General features: G+C 41.6%; 1 protein-coding gene across 3 annotated transcripts; it reads right to left on the minus strand.

Annotated features, from left to right (window-relative positions):
* Positions 1–516: 516 nt before the first annotated feature.
* LOC108997404 (monosaccharide-sensing protein 2-like) lies at positions 517–19901 on the minus strand. Of its 3 annotated transcripts, none has more exons than XM_018973653.2 (6): positions 19501–19901; positions 19113–19239; positions 18287–18853; positions 16615–17528; positions 15646–15833; positions 517–1403 (listed from the first exon to the last, which is right to left on the minus strand). In XM_018973653.2, the coding sequence occupies exons 2-6, from the start codon at positions 19189–19191 to the stop codon at positions 968–970; spliced, it is 2184 nt and encodes a 727-aa protein (XP_018829198.1). In that variant the 5' UTR covers positions 19192–19239; positions 19501–19901; the 3' UTR covers positions 517–967. The 3 variants fall into 3 exon arrangements, with proteins under 3 accessions (XP_018829198.1, XP_018829197.1, XP_018829199.1); XM_018973652.2 differs by having other exon boundaries at positions 19113–19383; positions 19501–19891; XM_018973654.2 differs by having other exon boundaries at positions 19450–19891.
* Between the last annotated feature and the right edge of the window lie 478 nt (positions 19902–20379).

The raw sequence follows: 20379 nt of genomic DNA on the forward strand, positions 1-20379 counted from the left end.
CTTGTATGGGATAGGTAGTCTGTCAATTTCAAATGCTCGGTAATGACTACCTTAAAGACTGGGTTGCACCACCATGGCCAGGGTGGGGTCCTTGTAGAAAGCACCCAAGCATTCGCCAAATCCATGGCTTTTTACTCTGCCTTCTGAATCTAAAATCCGTTGTCCTCCCACTAATCTACCCTCTGCTTATCTCCATTTCGTGCATCCCAACATGCGTCGATGCCCATCGCATGGTTACGTAACTGCAGAACGAAGCTTTTAGCCACGCACCTCTGTCTCTTCTGGGTAGTAACGGGTTCGACGAGACGATTCTTGTAAAAACATTCAAACTCGTAATTACTAATTATGGACGTAAATTTTTGGAATTTGTACGATTTACATTCCACTGCATGGAATCTGGATTTTGTTGTTCAGTGATATGCTTTATCTCGTAGGCAAGCATGATATGTATATGCCAAACTGTTACTGGTATCCAGTCATCTCACCATTAAGTTCCATTCAAACATATGGCCCACATTCCACTAAAACATCACTTCGGTTTGAAAATAATTTGGCAACTTACAAACAGTGAGGTATTTTTAAGGTTCTAATCAAAATATGTCGACTTAATTACAGATGTTATTTTCGTAATTTTCGTAACTAAAATTTGCAATTCACACTTCTCCCACCATAACACACTTCCCATAAACCATCCCCAACCCTCGACCTGTCATCAAGACCAATAGTCCTGTTCCTATGCACGCCATCCCCTCTAGAGCATTACAAGAAGGAATTCAACATTCTCGTATGAACAAAGAGCAGAGAAAGCAAATTCAAAGTCATTCATAACAGGTATATACTAACAAGCGAACAAAAAAAAAATCTTTTTTTTTTTGCGGAAAACACCAAGAAATAGATGTAAAAAGAACCCAAATGAAGATTAAAACACATCCAAAATTTCAATCCATCAGTGATCATGTCGGTTGTTCTAGCTGGCTGCAGCCTCCTTCGCACCAAGGGAGAAGAACTCAGTAATCACTTCAAGGGGCATGCCCTTGGTTTCTGGGACTTTCATGAAAACAAACACCCACGATATGAGGCACACAACTGCATACATGCCAAAAACACCAGCAAGGCCAATGGATTTGAGCATCACTGGGAGTGTGTAGGTGACAATGATGTCACCTATCCAAAATGCGAGGGCACATATGGCAATGCAGAGGCCTCGAACTCGGGTGGGGAAGATTTCTGCACAGAGTATGTTGGGGACTGGTCCAAACCCCATGACAAAGCAGCAGAAGTAAAGCACAACACTCACAGTTGAGATTGATGCATTCGCGACACTTCCCATATCCACAAGGCTTCCAATGACTAAGATTACGAGAGATAATATCAATACAGGGATCGTGCTGAGAAGCAAACTCCTGCAATGGGTAAACCAAAAAGCAAACATTAAGGTGAACCCAAAAAAAAAAAAAGTTGAAGGGAACCGTACATTCATTTGCATTATTCTAAGGCAGTAAATTCAAATCAGTAGAATTTGAGATAGTGATTTTATGTTGACGTGGTCTATTGCATTTAGTGGTAGTGGTGTCTTCCATTTCATTCCAAGGGTATTTGAGCCACAACTACAAGAATTTATGGAAATAGTATAGTAGGCATCCTTATGACAAAATAAATGTCAAGGAATGTTACCACTCATCATATACAACAAGTAAAACTTCTTTGGTTCGAGCACAATGTTACAGAAAAAAGTAAAAAATTAAAAATTAAAAATTAAAAAAAAAAAAACAATTTCAGTATGTGTTCAGCATTTCTTCCCATAGGAAAACAGTCTCACAAAAAAGGGGCACCAAGCATTGTGACTAAAGCTGCTTGTGATTCTTAAAGTTTCAACATCTAAATAAAGTTAACCTGGCAATCAGGGAAAAAAGAAGCCATCGTCGTCATCAGAAGTCCATAGTCCCTATAACTAGTCTCTAGAAAGGACTGCATCACTACATGGCACTCCAGGCTATGTAAATCAGCCACACAATCACTTTAAAAGGAGGACCATTCACTTATGTTTCTTTACCTTTCTGGCCAGATTAGATGAGATATTTGTGTGGCAAAATGAGTAGTTATTTAAGACATGTCTACACATGTCCGTATGCTCCAGTTACAGGAAAAGAAGTCTAAATTACCATGCGAGTGCTAAACTCCAATTGTCAGATTCCTTTACAAACGGCTTCCCACCATCATTTAGGAATTTTTACATTAATCAAATACAATAGTCAGTATATTAATCCATAAATGCACATGAAATCTTTATCACTTTGAAATATAATTCAGACATAGGGATAGTACTTCGGCATTTTGACAGATGATCACCCTGCACTCAACCCAAACTGGGGCAATCCTGCTAAAAGTTCATGATGTATGCCCAGCTACACATTATCAGTTAGGTCGGTCAGGAGGGAATCTGATTCATTATGAACATATATATTTGATTCATTGAATGTGTAGACCCCTTTTTGTAATATTCCTCAGACAACCACAGAGAATTTATTTCATTAGGAGCGAGGCAGGTCAAGCAGAGAGACTGGGCATGTTTGGGTAACACCAAACATTCCCAAAATTTCTCATAACATCATTCTCAAATATCACTCAAACACAAAATACTTATCTATTTCAATTTTAAAATTTTCATCTAATCATTACTCACATACAAAAATCGATACAACTTTTACAAACTTCAAAACATAAATAATATTAAAAAATTATGCTCAAATAACTTCTTAACTTCATCTATTCACTTTCACAAACTCCAATACAATACTTATTTTATAAAATATTTTTTATCCAACTTTTTCTCTCTCATTTCCCAAAATCCAATAAAACATCTTCACTCAAACCATTTCTTTTTTTGATAAGTAAAATATCAATATTATATATATGAGTGAAATAAGTATAGCCCATGTACACAGGAAGTATACGAAAGAACACCTAATTACATTCTACGTGCGATAGATTAAAGACAAAAAATCATGAACATTGCCCCCTGCAATACAATGGCGGAAAGCCAAGACAATAATGTGTGGAACAAATATTTCTTCAACTCGGCCAGTGCGCGCATTCCTTTCCGTCCAAATACACCACATGATGCACGACGGAATCATCTTCCATACCATTGCCACTTGATGACAACCTTGCATCTTCCTCCAACAACTCAACAGGTCCACCACCCTCATAGGCATAACCCAAGCTAAATCAACCCTTTGAAAAATCTCATCCCACAATGCCCTTGCTACCTCACAATGTAGTAAGAGATGGTTCACCGATTCTCCATTCTTTCTACACATGTAACACCACTCCATGACTACACATCATTTCTTTCTCAAGTTATCCGTGGTCAATATCTTCTCAAGGGCGGCACTCCAAACAAAAAAAGCTACTCTAGAAGGCACACGAGACCTCCAAATATTCTTCAAGGGAAATGGAGTATTATCTTGAGATGTCAAGATGTTATAATACGCCTTCACTGTGCATAACTTGTGATTGTTAGATCTCCATTTCAAACGATCACGTTGTGCTATAGGGGTCCGTGTAGAATATAGTAATCTGAAAAAATCTGCAACAATAGATAATTCTCAGTCATGTAAATCTCTACTAAAGAGAATGTTCCACTGATACGAGCCATGAGAAAATAGTCGCACTTCCGCTACTGACGCCTCCTTATTAACTGCAATACGATATAGAGCCGGAAAAACCCTTTCCAAAGTTTGATCTCCACACCACATGTCCCGCCAAAAACTTATTCGATTGCCCTCACCAATTACAAAACAGATTTGATTTGCGAAGCATGGCCACCCCTTCCTTATAAACTTCCATAAACCCACATCATATCCCCCTCTTACTTCGTTGGAACACCACCCTCCCCTAGCGACGCCATATCTAGCATCAACAGTTTCCTTCCACAATGCTCCTTCCTCCAAGTGATATCTCCAAAGCCATTTTCCCAATAAAACTTTATTAAAAGTCCTCAAGTTACACACTCCCAAACCTCCATTCACAACTGAGACACAAACTGTTTTCCATCTAACCAGATGAAATTTCTTCTCCTCCCCCATGCCTCCCCATAAGAATGCTGATGAGGACATCTCCTTCTATTAATGTTTTAGTTATTTTATTAATGTTTTGTCTATTTTATTTAGGGTTGTATTGCCCTACTACTTAAAGACATTTTCTATTTTTGTCATTTTATTAATGTGTTAGTTATTTCATTTAGGGTTTGTGTTGCCCTACTACTTAAAGACATTTGAAGGAATTTTGTAGTCAGTTGATTTTGAATGGAAAAACTGATGCGCTAGCCGCCACCCTTCAGTCCCGATTGTCTTCTTCTTCTCCCTCCCTCCTCTCTCGTTCTTTTCTCTTCTCTATTTTCTTAATATTCTGCTCTACCTCTTGTCTCATTTCTACCCTACATCATATTGGTATCAAGAGCCGGTTGTATTGTTTTCTCAAACAATACCGAGCCATTCGCTTCATCTCCTTCCTCCGAAAACTAGCGCCATTCATTTCATCTCCTTCCTCCGAAAACCAGCGCCGAAAACCCACCCACCTGAGTTCCCTTCGATCCAAGCCAAAGCAAAGCCCGTCGAAGACCTTGCTGAGAACTGGGTTCTCTTCAGTGATTCGACCCTCCCCGTTACCTCTGTCTCACCCTCGGCCTCTCCCGAAATACCCAGTACCGAGATACACAGAGACAACAGATACCAAAAAAAAAAAAAAGAGAAAACAGTACAGACCTCGTCGAAACCACTAGATTTGAGGCAGACGACGCCGGAAACACAGCATCTCAGCTCCGGTTCTTCTTCCTCAACCAGACGCCTAACTCTCCTTCGGTCTTCTCCCCTCGCGCGACTTCCAGCAGAGAAACAGCCGAACGCAAACCACTAGATTTGAGGCAGACGACGCCGGAAACACAGCATCTCAGCTCCGATTCTTCTTCCTCGACCAGACGCCTAACTCTCCTTCGGTCTTCTCCCCTCGCGCGACTTCCAGCAGAGAAACAGCCGAACGCAAAAGGAATAAAGAGAGGGAGTCGGAGTTCCGCGCGTGACTTTTCAACGAGTGTGCACAGTTATCAACACGAGGGAAGTTTTAACTATCTCTTTATTTGGTTTTATACAATCGGTTTATTTTTAAAAAAATTGTATCAATTGTTTTTCTGTGCTGTGCTACCAGTAGTAAATTTTCCAGACCCACTTGATTGGATCTTTTGTTAACTTAGTTTCCGTGGTTATTTTTATTCCCATACTTGCTGCAGCCCAATTTAGTCAACTCTTGGATTTTATATTCCCATTCTCTCATCTTCATAAGACCAAACTCTTGTTCTTCGTTTCTTCATTACTTATTCAAAAAAAAATCCTATGTGATTGGATTTTCTTGATTAGTATTTGGTCTTTGCTTTTGTCATTTTAAATATTAGCATTAGTTGCTTGCCGTATTTGGATTTACGTAATCCCAAAAAAAAAAAAAAAAAAAATTGCTCAGGTTGATATTTTCATTGCTTGCATTTTTGTTCATTGATCTCCATTGCACTTCATTTAGCGAGTGTTGCATTGCATGCAGTTGCGTAGTGGTCGTCTTGTCACCTCTAGTTCCAGTACTTTTACCATGGACCCTTCCCAATTTGATGCCCTCACTCGGCAATTAGCTCAATTAGCCAATAACCAGCAACATGTACAAACTCAATTAGCGGCTGTCCAAACTGAGATGGCTGCTACTCGTGAGGAGAACAGGGACCTAGCTGCTAGGTTGAACAATTTTGAGGAACTCCCTCATTCGTCTGACAACTCTAAAGTGTCCCAAAATAGACGCCATCGTCGTCGACGAGGTGATCGACAACATGTCAGACATGATCATGGGGGTAGGGATTATGATCGTGAGCGAGAACGAGACCATTACCGCCAAGGTACTCAGTCCCCTACTCGCCACGAGGAGCGTCTATTCAGAAACATTAAGCTAGAGGCCCCTACTTTTGATGGTTGCTTAGATCCTCGAGTTTTTACTCAATGGATTAGGGATATGGATCGTTTCTTTACCTGGTATAGAGTCCCTGAAGATCGAAGAGTTCAATTTGCTAGCCTGAAACTAACTGGCACTGCCCAACTCTTTTGGGAAAGTGTAGAGGATCTCCTTGAGAGGCGTCATGCGCCTCCTGTTGGGAGTTGGGAAGAAATGAAGCGTCGTCTTCAAGAGAAATACCTGCCCCAATCTTACAGGGGTAATTTGTTGGACCAATGGAATGCCCTTACACAGGGCAATCGGCCAGTGACCGAGTATGTCACTCAATTTGATGAATTCCGAATGAGATGTCATATTATTGAGGATGAGGCCATGACTTTGAGTAGGTTTAGACAAGGCTTAAAGGATGACCTTAGACGTGAGCTTGTCCTTCGGGGTGTCGCTACACTTGACCATGCTTACTCTTTAGTCCGAGACTATGAGTCAGTCATGAGGACTCCGTATGGAAGGCGCGGTGACAACCGCCCTTCCATCACCCCAGCGCCCACCCTTTCCCCTAAGTCTCTCTTAGGACCTCCGCCATCTAATGTGTCCCCCGCATGGGAAAATAAGGGTAAAGGTCCTGAAGTTCCAAGGACTTCCTCCCGCTTGCAGTGTTTCAAATGTAAGGGTTTTGGTCACATTTCTTCCAATTGTCCTAGTCGAACCCTAGTCATTGAGGAACATGAGAGTATAGTTGAGGAACTGTTAGAAGAGCAAGTCTATGAGCCTAATCTTGAAGAGTTTGGTGATCTAGGTGATGATGAGGGTACCTTCTTAGGTTGTATCCGAGCCTTTCCTGTGGATTTAAGTTTTGTACCTTATGCTCCCGACACACCCAGATTAAGTGTTGTACGTTGCACCCTTACCCAACCAAAAGGTGCTGATGATTGGCGCCGTCATGCCATCTTTCATACTTATATCAAAATCAATGATAAGGGTTGCAAAATCATTGTGGATAGTGGGAGTTGCATTAATGCGGTTTCTGTGGCTACTGTGTCCCGTCTTGGATTACAACCAGTACCTCACCCTCAGCCTTATAGTGTTTCTTGGGTTGATACCTCTTCCATAGCTGTGAAAGAGCGTTGTCTGGTTCCTATCCAGTTCTTAGAGTATAAGGATCGTATATGGTGTGACGTCATTCCTATGGATGTCGGTCATGTCATTCTTGGCAGGCCTTGGTTATTCGACTTAGATGTGACTATCCATGGTCGATCCAATTCATGTTCCTTTGTGTTTAATGGAAAGAAGATTCATCTTAACCCTTTACCTCCAAAACTTGTTGGGTCACAACAAACAAAGAAAATTGTGGAACGAAAAGGGTTAAATATCATTAACTCTACGGAGTTTGAGCGTGCACTCGTGAGTGCTCCTGTTGTGTTTGCTGTAGTTGTTATGGAGGTTCCTTTGGCATCTCCAGTAGTGGTCCCTGATGAGGCCCAATCATTTTTTCAGGAGTTTCGGGATGTCTTCCCTGAAGACCTCCCTGACCACTTACCTCCTCTACGAGATATTCAACATGCCATAGATCTCGTCCCAGGAGCGTCCCTTCCCAACTTGCCTCATTATAGGATGAATCCCACTGAGCATGCTGAGCTCCAAAGACAAGTGGGTGAACTTCTTCACAAAGGCTTTATCCGTGAGAGTTTAAGTCCTTGTGCAGTTCCTACCCTTTTGACTCCTAAGAAAGATGGTTCTTGGAGGATGTGCATTGATAGTCGTGCCATTAATAGGATCACAGTGAAATATCGATTTCCCATCCCTAGGCTTGATGATATGTTGGATATGATGGTTGGTGCCACAATATTTTCGAAAATTGATTTAAAGAGTGGGTATCACCAAATTAGGATTCGCCAGGGTGATGAGTGGAAGACTGCCTTCAAGACGAAGGACGGCCTTTATGAGTGGTTGGTCATGCCTTTTGGACTAACCAATGCCCCAAGTACTTTTATGAGAGTGATGACACAAGCTCTTCGGCCTTTCATGGGTAAGTTCCTCGTCGTCTACTTTGATGACATTCTCGTTTACAGTAGGACTAAGGAACAACATCTAGATCATCTCACACAGGTTTGTTCCACTCTTCGTGAGACAAATCTGTATGCTAATGTGAAGAAATGTTCTTTCTTCACCGATCGGGTTGTCTTCCTAGGATTCATTGTGTCTTCTACTGGAGTATCTGCTGACCCCACAAAGATTCAGGCCATTGTTGGTTGGCCTGAGCCCAAGACTATACATGATGTCAGGAGTTTTCATGGTCTGGCTACATTTTATCGTCGTTTTATTAAGGGGTTTAGCACAATCATGGCTCCTATCACGGAGTGCATGAAGAGGGGAGAATTTCAGTGGACATCGGAAGCGGCTAAGGCTTTTAAGTTAGTCAAGAAGCGAATGACGGAAGCTCCTGTCATGCGACTTCCTGATTTCTCCAAAGTTTTTGAGGTTGAGTGTGATGCTTCAGGGGTAGGAATAGGTGGAGTTCTTAGCCAGGAACGCCACCCTGTTGCTTATTTCAGTGAGAAGTTAAATGATGCCAAACAACGGTACTCTACCTATGATAAGGAACTGTACGCGGTTGTGCAAGCTTTGCGCTATTGGCGCCATTATTTGCTACCTCAGGAGTTTGTTCTTTATTCAGATCATGAGGCCCTCCGTTACCTCAATTCCCAGAAAAGATTGAATTCTAGGCATGGCCGTTGGGTTGAGTATTTGCAAGCTTATTCTTTTGCTTTAAAGCATAGGAAGGGCGTTGAGAACCAAGCAGCTGATGCCTTGAGCCGCCGTATCTCCCTTTTGTCTATCATGAATGTCAAGGTCATAGGTTTTGAAAGACTTAAGGAAGAGTATGAGTCTTGTCTTGATTTTAGGGATACTTTTTTCGCTTTGAAAAGCGGGCAGTCGGATACCACTGATGGTTTCCGTTTGGAGGATGGTTATCTTTTTAAAACCAATAAGTTGTGTATTCCCCGGACTTCAGTTAGAGACTTTATAGTTTGGGAAGTTCATGCTGGAGGCTTGGCTGGACATTTTGGACGTAATAAGACCATAGAAGAGATTGAACGTCAATTCTATTGGCCTAGCTTGAAGAGAGATGTGGCTAAGATAGTTAGCACCTGTAACACTTGTCAATTAGCCAAACAAAAGCGACAAAATACTGATCTCTACACACCCCTTCCTGTCCCTAGTTGTCCTTAGCAAGACGTTAGTATGGATTTTGTGTTGGGACTTCCACGCACTCTGAAGAAGTATGATTCTATTTTTGTTGTAGTGGACCGTTTCTCAAAAATGGCTCACTTTATTCCTTGTAGCAAAACTTCAGATGCGTCTAAGGTCGCTAGGTTGTACTTTAACGAGATTGTCAAGTTGTATGGTCTTCCTAAAACCATTCTGTCAGATAGGGATGTTCGCTTCACAAGTCATTTTTGGAGAACCCTATAGCATATGGTTGGCACTAAATTGAAATTCTCCACTGCTTACCACCCCCAGACAGATGGTCAAACTGAAGTTGTCAACCGCAGTCTTGGCAACTTATTAAGATGTCTGGTTCAGGAGAATCTTAGGAATTGGGATTTGATCCTCCCTACAGCTCAGATTGCATATAACAGTTCGGTGAATCGGTCTATAGGTATGAGTCCCTTTGAAGTTGTTCATGGCTACAAACCTAGGAAGCCTTTAGACCTTATTCCCATGTCTCCTCATGCTCATGTATCTGTGTCAGCTGAGGCTTTTGTTCAACATCTTCATGACTTGCATATTGAGATCAATAAACAACTTGAGGCTAGTAATGCATCATATAAACTGCAAGCTGATTTGCATAAACGACATGTTGAATTTAAAGTTGGGGATTATGTTATGATTCGAATTAGACCGGAACGGCGTCCACCTGGATCTGCTTCCAAATTGCAAGCACGTAGTGCTGGTCCTTTTAAAATTTTAAAGCGTGTTGGTCCAAATGCATACATTATTGATCTTCCATCACATTTTGGTTACCACCCTACTTTCAATGTTGAGGACTTAGTTGCTTATAAAGGCCATTTCAATCCCTCCAGTGATCCTTTTCTGCCTCCATCTGTGAGCCTTGATCCTGAACCTTTTGTAACTCCTAATCCACTACCATCCATCACAGCACACACAGATAAAATTGATACTATTCTAGATGAACAGATTGTGTTGACCAATGATGGAGAGGTTCAACGTTTCCTTATTCGTTGGGTCGATCGACCAGATTCTGACTGTACATGGATTCCCAGAGAGACACTACAGCAGCTTGATCCAGATTTATTGGAGCTTTATCGGGGCCAGCAGGATCTTCCTTTGCCTGGGTCACCAGCCACCTGTTCTAGAGAAGTGGGTAGAGACACCAGATTCAGACCTCCACTCACATGTGTTTATGGCCGTCGGAAGAAGCGTGCTCAACCACTTAGCTTATGGTTGGGTGATTGATTGCAGCCTTAGTGTGACTCATCAACTTGGCAGAATCAAGCTTTTTCCACCCCGAGAGAGTTGATGAGGACATCTCCTTCTATTAATGTTTTAGTTATTTTATTAATGTTTTGTCTATTTTATTTAGGGTTGTATTGTCCTACTACTTAAAGACATTTTCTATTTTTGTCATTTTATTAATGTGTTAGTTATTTCATTTAGGGTTTGTGTTGCCCTACTACTTAAAGACATTTGAAGGAATTTTGTAGTCAGTTGATTTTGAATGGAAAAACTGATGCGCTAGCCGCACCCTTCAGTCCCGATTGTCTTCTTCTCCTCCCTCCCTCCTCTCTCGTTCTTTTCTCTTCTCTATTCTCTTAATATTCTGCTTTACCTCTTGTCTCATTTCTACCCTACATCAAATGCCCTAAAAAGTTTCTCCATCCTATTTACCACCTCTGCAGGCATAGGAAATAAGGATAGAAAGTATGTGGGAAGGTTAGTGAGTGTACTCTTAATAAGAGTGAGGCGACCCCCTTTTGATAAATATACTCGTTTTCATCCAGCCAACCTTTTTCTCTATCTTCTCCATCACCCCATCCCAAATAGCTCTATTCTTAAACGTTGCTCCCAATGGAAGGCCCAGATATTTCATTGGAAAATAAGACACTTTACATTCCAGCAGGCTTGCTAAACTGAGGATATTAGGAACCGCACCCACAGGAACCATTTCAGACTTACCTAGATTCACTTTGAGCCCTGACACTGCTTCGAAGCAAAGTAGCAATGCTCGTAGTGTTTGAATTTGGCTATTATCCGCTTCGCAGAAGACTAAAGTATCATCTGCAAAAATGAGATGTGAAATGATAATAGGGCCACCCGAGCCATTGCCCACCTGAAAACCAGCTAAAAACCCTCCTCCAACAACAGCCTGCATCATCCTACTTAACGCCTCCATAACTATAACAAATAAAAGTGGGGATAAAGGATCTCCCTGTCGCAAACCCCGTGAACTATCAAAAAAACCAGCAGGTGTGCCGTTGACTAGAACTGAGAATCGGGCCGTGGAAATACAATGACGTATCCATGAATTCCATCTAACCCCAAAACCACACCTCTCAAGCAAGTATAAGAGAAATTCTCAGTTCACATGATCATACGCCTTCTCCATGTCAAGCTTGCAAACAACATCTAATCCTCCCTCCCGAAGTCTGTGGTCCAAACACTCATTTGCAATAAGTACTGAATCAAGAATTTGTCTCCCCCGAATAAATGCGTTCTGAGATTTGGAAATGATATGCTCTAACACCAGGCTAAGCCAGTTGGCCAGAACCTTCGCAATAATCTTATACATGCTACCGATCAGACTTATTGGACGGAAGTCCTCAATAGTCAAAGCCCCGTGTTTCTTGGGAATGAGAGCAATGAAGGTCGCATTGAAAGATTTTTCAAACTTTTGAGAAGAATGAAATTCATTAAAGACCTGCATTACATCACCTTTCACAATATCCCAACAAGTTTAGAAAAAACCTATTGAGAAATCATCCGGACCTGGTGCTTTATCCTTATTCATACCAGAGATGACCTTGTAAATCTCTTCTTCTGCAAAAGGTCTCTCTATATCACACGCTCTCTGTGAGTCAATTGCCTCAAAATGCAAGGCATCAAGCTTCGGCCTCCAAGATTCCGATTCCGTGATAAGGTTCTCGTAATAGTGTACTATATGGTTTTCTAGCTCGGGAGGGGAAGAAATCACCTGAGAGTCTACTTGAAGCGACTCAATATCATTGTTACGCTGGTGTGAATTAGCCACTTTGTGAAAGAACTTAGTGCACCTATCCCCTTCTTTCAACCAAAGGGCCCTGGATTTTTGACGCCGTGAAATCTCTTCTGCCAACAAAACTCTTTCCAAGTTTGCCATAACTATACCCTTCCTCAAAACCACCTCCTCCGAAGTATCTCCCCCTAGTTCTTTGCACTCTAACTCTTGCAATTCCTCCAACATTGCAGACTTCTGATCGTCAATATGACCAAACACTTCCAAGTTCCACTTCTTCAAGTCTTGTTTCAGCGCCTTTAACTTGTCTGCAAGAATGAAACTTGGAGTACCAACAAACTGATATGATGACCACCAAGCACTCACCTTCTCTACAAACCCATCCGCTGATAGCCACATGTTTTCGAACTTAAAATATCGGCGACCCCTGTGAATACCCCCGCAGTCTAGAAGAATAGGGAAATGATCTGAGCTAACTCGAGCTAACCGTTTCTGGCTTACTTCCGAATAGTGGGCTTCCCACGAGGGAGAGATAAGGAATCTATCCAATCTCGACCAAACCCTCCCGTTTGACCAGGTGTACTCTCCTCCTACCAGAGGGAGATCCATGAGATCCATATCAAAGATAAACTCGGAAAAATCCTCCATAGCCGCAGAATTTCGGACATGCTCTGAACGTTCGCTAGGAAACCGCGTAATGTTAAAATCACCCCCCAAGCACCACGGCACTTCCCATAGTGAATATACGCCCGCCAACTCCTCCCACAACCTTCTCCTGTCCCTGTCCACATTAGGACCATAGGAACCTGCAAATGCCCATTCCCATCCATTAACCACATTTTTAAACAGCGTCGCAACCGCGAAATCTCTAATACACTCCTCAATCACCTATACCACTCTTTTATCCCACATTATTAGAACTCCTCCTGAGACTCCCAAAGAAGCCAAATAAGCCCAACCCACATACGAGCACCCCCATAAACTTCGTACAATTCTTCTATCAATGAATTGTAACTTTGTTTCTTGAAAACAAACCACATCCCCCTTCCACATCCGCAATAAAGATTTGATACGAAGGCGTTTATTGCGATCATTGAGCTCACGTACATTCCATGATAAAATCTTAGGCTTCATAAGAAACCTAGATTGCCCCTCCCTTTCAATCTATCCCTTCCTCCACTCCCTTCCTTTGCATCATAGTTAATGGAACAAGTTAGCCGTCTAAGTTCTCTATCCTGCTTTGAAGCTGATTTGGAATGGCTAGCTTCAAGTGCTATAAGAAGGGCCTTGAATTGTTCTTCATAACCTCCAAAAGAAATCCCTATCACTGCTTGAATCTCCTCTACCTTCTTGAAAACCCAATTTGACGGACAACTCCCATATTTAGAGCTGGGAGGAAGTGTACACAGGGGAGTTAGAGAAGCCCCCTCCTCTCCAATGCTATCAGAAGAAAATAAAGCCAAGTCCGAGCTACAAGTTAAAATTGGTTCACCCCTAGATTCGGCCAAAATTAATTGGTTCACCACTGGTGCATGCTCCGACATGTTTGACAGCACAAGCAGCGCATCAAAGCCTTCCCCCACCTCTTGCGATTGGCTCTGTCTCTTCAAAACCCCAGGCGACAACGAGACTTCATGCCCCTGTAATGAAACTTCATGCTCCGACATGTTTGACAACACAAGCAGTGCATCAGTGCCTTCCCCCACCCCGTGCGACTGGCTCTGTGTCTTCAAAACCCCAGGCGACAATGACGAGAGATCAACATACGAAGACCCATCCTTTGCCGACACCTCTACCGACTCACCAATCACAGAGCATGTGTTAACAGATTCACCATGATGGTCGACATTGTCCAGCGAAAATTTCTGTGTCAGTGTGGAGTCCGGCGAAACCCATATCAGCGTCGCGGGAGAGCACACTATCTGGACAGTGTCTACCAACTTGCCGACTTCTGTACCGGAGTGTAATGCCTGTACAAACTCACTGTGGTAGTCGACGGTGTTCGGCGAAAGTTTATGTGCCGGTGGTGAGTCCGGCACTATGCGTATCGGCGCCGTAGGAGGGATGCACGTTGTCTGGGCCGATATTTCGTTCTGCACCCGAGACACCCATGCTTTCTTTGGGCCAGACCTCTGTTGACCAGGCCCAGGGCCCATTACGACCCCAGCCTGCGCATGATGAGCCTTACCCACCTGACCCAAGCCCATCTTCATAACTTCTTTCCCTTTAACACATCGTTTAAGACTAAAAATATCTTCTAAAAGAAACCCAATCTTCTCCTCCATTTCAGCCAACGACCGTAACAATATATCCTCATTTAGCCCCAACAGTTCACTGCCATCTCCCTTCTTTCTTCGCACGATCTCTGTACTGGACGTGTCTGGGACCACTACGTGAGGCAGTATATTTTGCACCACTTCACGGTACGATCGTGAACCCAAGGCCATCGACGAAGGAGCATCTCCACCTCCCTTGTGCCCCTTCATCTTGCCTGCCTGAGAAGGCACCAGAACACAGGCTCCTCTGTTTCTCCCACTCCAAACAGAGGAGGAGAGAGTGAGCTCCTTAATAGTGTCTTCAAATATCCTCCATCCCTCACCCTTCCTCCCTTCCGATACCACTATCATACCCCTCCTCTTATCGTGTCCAAACTCCGAAAGGGAAAAAAAGCTGCCATTGTGGTTGCATCCCCTCTGCACCATTAACACTGAGTTTCCTTTCCTATGTGTTCTTAGAAAGTCAGACGAAACCAAGGGAGTAGCACACTCCTTCACCGTAAAGCCCAACCACCCCAAAGCTTCTTGATCCAATGATACATATTTCACTACACGACGGCTACTCTCAGTTATACTCCACCATCTATCATTCTCCTTCCTAAACGAGAATAACTTCTGTTCAATGAAAACATCTCTGCACATTCCCATCGAAACCAACAACAAAAAAAAAACACCAACTTGGTAATCACCAAACTGGACTACCAATCTGAACCTAACACCCAACAGAACTACATGCTAAATCACCATTGACAACCCAAACTCCAGAAACAAGAACAAAAAAAAATCAACAAAAACCAAGAAAAGCCAAAAGTGTACGGAGAGAAAAGCACACTTGTTTTGTACAAACCAGTAGAGAATTTACAAACCATTTCACTACTATTCACAAAATTTTGAGACATTTTAAGCATCCAAACATACCTAATTAAACTGGTCAGATATAAATATTGATCAGTCTTACAACAAGTGTATGTTCATGAATAACAACCATAAAGAACTAACTCACAAACACAGTAACCAAAAACATAGACCATCCAATCCAAACCAAGTGTACCCATTGCATCAACCTGATTACATATACAGTAACACTTGTATACTTTTGTCCATTGAATGAAGATAACAAAGATTGTGGAGTGGAAAAAAAAATACCTCCTGCCAGATATATCCATGAGCCTCATGGCAACAGCTATACAAGGAAGCATCAACAAAGTCGTTAGTGCACTAATGAGCAGAGATGCAGAAGCCGAACTGATGCCTATGTTTGAAAGAAGAACTCCAACACCTGCCTGCTCAAGAATTTGAGGTGTGTAGTATAGAACCCCATTTATTCCAGAGAACTGCATATATGTTTTTTTATCAGTAAAAAATATTATTGATAGAAATAGGCATAGCCCATGTACACAAGACATACGCCTAGTCATGATTTTCTAGAGATACAAGGAAGTCAACTGCATATATAAGATGTAATATAAACATCACAATATGAAAGAAAAAGGAAAGAAAAGAAATGCATATTAGCATTTATCAAAGAAAAGAGAAAAGAAATTAGTTCATTATTAATTTTTCTAATTTATCAAATAAAATAGGCTTCAGTACAATAATTATTGACCGATAATATATAAAAGTTGACTAGTTGAATTTGTCAGACAATCCACACTTCCCCAGTTTATTTTTACACAATCTTGGATTGTCCTCAAGATAAACTCCTGCTTATCCCATCCATAACAATATTCTCCCAGAATTCCATATTAGTCCCAGCACTAAAAAATTCTGAGACCAAATCCATCAACATGCATGAGTTTTGATACTTCATACCTCCTAATTCTTATGAAGGAATCTTATCTGAGCATGCATGTCAGTGCATTCATGTGTACATATATTTCATCAGCAGCTCGAACAAATGAAGTAAACAGAGGAGCATTTTGTAGTGAGAAAAATAAAACCAGCTTATAACAGGAAAACTCAAAAAAACAAAAAAAAAAAAGTGTGGAGAGGATAGCAGGAGATGCTTCACTATGCATGCAAATTTACAAAAAAGATCAACTGAAAGAAGTTGTTTAATATTTATGTAGAATAAATTAACGGAACAGTAATATTACTGGTAGATACTATACATACCTGCTGAAGTATTTGAATTCCCACCCCAACAACCAATGCGTGTTTCACTCCTGGTTCAAAAAGATCACTCCAACTTGGTCCTTTTGCAGCAGTTTCTGATGGGTGAACCATAGCTGGTCCAACTGGCTGCTGATGCAAAAGCTCAGAGGAATAAAGAGCAGGTTGACTCACCAAAGCAGCGGCATGGATGAACTCAGCCTCTGTTGCTGCATCACCACCAGGAACAGAAACTAGAGACCCACGCTGAGATGCAGGTACACCCTCTTGGTGTAAATAAATTCTTTTAAAACCCCCTTCCTTCTTGCCATCTTTCCCTTCTCTCTCAGACCATTTCCATGCGAGCTGCCAACCACCACCAATCCCCATGCTATCTCCAGTGTTTCCTTGCACAAGACCGCCATGCCTCATGCTTGAAAGGCTGCCATGGGGAGCTGGGCCCAAGTCCTTGTCAAGGCTCGTTGTCTGACGTGAGATCAGTGGACTCTGCAAATTATCATCAGAATCACCAGCAACAGCATCAGATGCATACTCCTCACCCTCTCTGGCAAGACTCTCCTCATCCCACTCTTCCTGTCTAGGTTGATTTCCTCCCACGCTAAACATGCTGCCAAAGTGTGGAAAAAGCATGCTTCGCATGCTTCCGGTATCAGGGAGCTTCTCATGGACACTGCCAAAGAGGGTGACAAGAGGATCTACAAGCCCACTCCGACTTGCCATGCTTCCACGCCGAGACACAAGGCCTAGAGTACTCTGTCCAGTGACAGGTTTGGCAATCCAGGAAAGACCCTCTTCCGGGGCATATATCTTAATTTGATCCTGGTCATCCACGAGCTCATTGTCCTGGCCAATTATGTACTCCTCTAAAGATGTTTCACCCCCAACTCCAAGACCCTCAACTAGTAAAGCCATCTCACCTGTTCATTTAAGGAGGATCCAAATCATCCAAATGATGTGTCATTAGTAGCCAAATAGTCCATATAATGAAGCAAATGTCAGATGATGATTAAATTTTCCTTATATACCCTTATAAAGTGAGAGAAATAATAACTTGAAAGGAGGGGGGTGGGGGAGGGGGCACAGTTTAAAGGCATATGGTTGCGATTATCCTGTTGTGGTTCTAGCGTAAGAATTTTAATCCACATCCTCAGGCACACACAAACATACACATATAGTGGTATGCACTCATATTAGTTTGTAAAGAATGCGGGCTCAAGTCCAAGAGTCATAGAAACTCTAACATATAGTATCCACGAGTAAAAGTGGGGCTTGAAAATAATCACCCAGAAAATAAATGAAGAATTCTAAAATGTCAAAGATGATGACATTTTGGTATTTAAAGGTTAGTTTGTCTCTGCTATTTAGCGCAGGCAGCTGAAGTGAACTTTTTTTTTATTGGTACTGGGTGTCCGGGATCAGCACAGTGTCCCGACTAATCCCAGGGGAGGCATGCTGAAGTAAAATACTCAGGTTCTCTCTCCACTATGTAGCTAAACAGGCATACTGAAGCGAACTACTCAGGTTCTTTCCGAATTCATAATCAGAAAACTATAACATAACATATATCAATATAAGATCCCACTCGAACATCAAAAGTCCATAAAATGGTAATTCAGTCTGTACTTATGGGCATCAACTAATAATTTCCGTGGAAAAAAAGCCAAGAACAACTAACCAGAGACATCTTCTCTGCCACGCAGCCTCTGCAAAACATGCTTGGCCTCAAGCATCCGCCCTTTACTAACAAGCCACCGTGGAGACTCGGGCAAGAATAATATTGTCAATGCAAAATAAACAAGAGAAGGAACAGAAATAATCCCCAGCATCAACCTCCAGCTAGGGGATTTCATCAAAGACATCCCAAAAACCATGCAATACGACAAAAACATTCCCCCAGAACCAGTGAATTGGGGAAGCGTATTCAGTGATCCCCTTATTTCAGGTGGTGCTGTCTCCGATATATAAACAGGAACTAAAGTAACAGACAAACCAATTCCAAATCCATCTAGAAGCCTAGCAAATAATAGGACATAAACATTGGGAGACCACAGCATTACAAGACCACTAACAAAATAAAGGACAGATGAGATTATCAGCAGAGGACGGCGGCCTATCGAGTCTGCTAGGGCTCCAGAGCAAGTTGTAATCAAAGTGGCTCCAATAAGTGACATCGCCACAATTAACCCTTCTACAGTGGGTTCACTCTCTAATTTGAATTCCCTCTTTATGTACAAAACAGCCCCTGCAGCAAAAACAGAAAAAAGTTTCTCAAGCTTGTCATTTAATAGCTCAATCTCTTATGCTTTCCCAAAGAGAAAAAGTTGAGAATTTTGAAATGTAAAAGAAAGACAATGAGTAACCAAAAGCAGATTCAATTAGTACAGAACACAAATCCACTGAATCACGATAAACCTTTCAATCTAAAGAATCAACTTTTACTGCGAAAAAGAAATTCAAAAGGCATTTTTCGTCTTCAGAACAGGTCTCAAACAGTAAATTACCAGCGATAGTCGCATTATCCCATCCTTGCAACAAATTACCAACCGCAGCAGCAACAGCCACAAGCACGGCTCCACTCATGTTTCCTCTCAAAATTTGGTAGCAATTCTCCGTCACTTAAAAACCAGCCTGAAATAGAGAAAACCAGATCCCAGATCAAGCGATCAAATCTGTTTGCATGCTAACCCAGTTTAAACAAACCGATCTCTTTGGTGTCATGTATGGGTCAGGGAATATTGGTAATCGGTATTAGACCAATGGATCACTGAGTCACTGACACCCAATAAAACAAAGCCAAAAGAGAGAGTGTGTGAGAGAGAAACAGGCTACACATCATACCCGATTGTCAAAAATCCAATATGAGAACAAAAACAGTGGTTATATGATCACCTTCGGGAGAGTTCTAATGGCAAGCCTAAAAGACTGGGAGGGCCTGTGCAATCCCCTGGCGTCTAAAGCGCGGTCTAACAGTTGTAGATAGTAATAGGCGACGATATTTTTTTAGTGCCGAGACGAGGAAATGCAGGTAGAAAAAAAAAGGTAGCGATCCGATTCGCCGGAGAGAAAAGAAAAGAGAAAAAAAGGCCCACGGAAACAACCAAACAGGGGTTAGCCACTTAGCCTTCTACAACACAGACACCTAGCCCTTATTGCTCGCTCCCTGCCCTGCACGTCAGCTTCCCCCTCGGATTTTCAGTTGTATATGTTCCACCCTTTCCGCCTTTCACACGCTTCGATGTTTTGCTTCAACCAAAGAACACGGATTTGCTGTTATGGAGAAAATGCCAGATATCCTAATGCATTAATGGAGAAGATGCCAGATATCCTAAATGATTAATTATAAGCTAATCTTTCTTGAAATTCAAATTTCCCATTATTAAGAAAAGTGATATTACTAATAATTATTAATCATCTTTATTCTGAAAATATCTTTCCTTTAAAAAACAGTCTTCATATATTATTTTAACAGACATTATTTAATTAATATATTTTTTATTATGTTTATTATTTTATTTTAATATTTAAATATGAATGTTTAAATATAAAAAAATATTTTTATTATAAAAATAAATTTATAAATTTTAATATCATACGTTATATTATAAAATTATTTTTATTATAAAATATATTTAACAAAATTTTTATGTGAGCATTATAATAATTTTGTTAAAGTGAAGGTATACAAGAGCTGTAGATGCAAGAGAAAAAGAGCCAAAAGGACACGTCAACTCGTGTTTTTCGACCTATGCATGAGCTGGGCTACGTGTG

Source organism: Juglans regia, chromosome 13, assembly GCF_001411555.2.
Source record: "Juglans regia cultivar Chandler chromosome 13, Walnut 2.0, whole genome shotgun sequence".
NCBI lineage: Eukaryota > Viridiplantae > Streptophyta > Magnoliopsida > Fagales > Juglandaceae > Juglans > Juglans regia.

What these genes read in the sequence shown, in the direction of transcription:
- LOC108997404 (XM_018973653.2), bottom strand. Translation starts at nt 19,191, where the DNA reads ATGAGTGGAGCCGTGCTTGTGGCTGTTGCTGCTGCGGTTGGTAATTTG. An exon ending in GGATAATGCGACTATCGCTG is followed by an intron (nt 18,854 to 19,112) that starts GTAATTTACTGT and finishes TTTTTGCTGCAG; the next exon opens with GGGCTGTTTTGTACATAAAG. An exon ending in GAATTCAAATACTTCAGCAG is followed by an intron (nt 15,834 to 16,614) that starts GTATGTATAGTA and finishes ACATATATGCAG; the next exon opens with TTCTCTGGAATAAATGGGGT.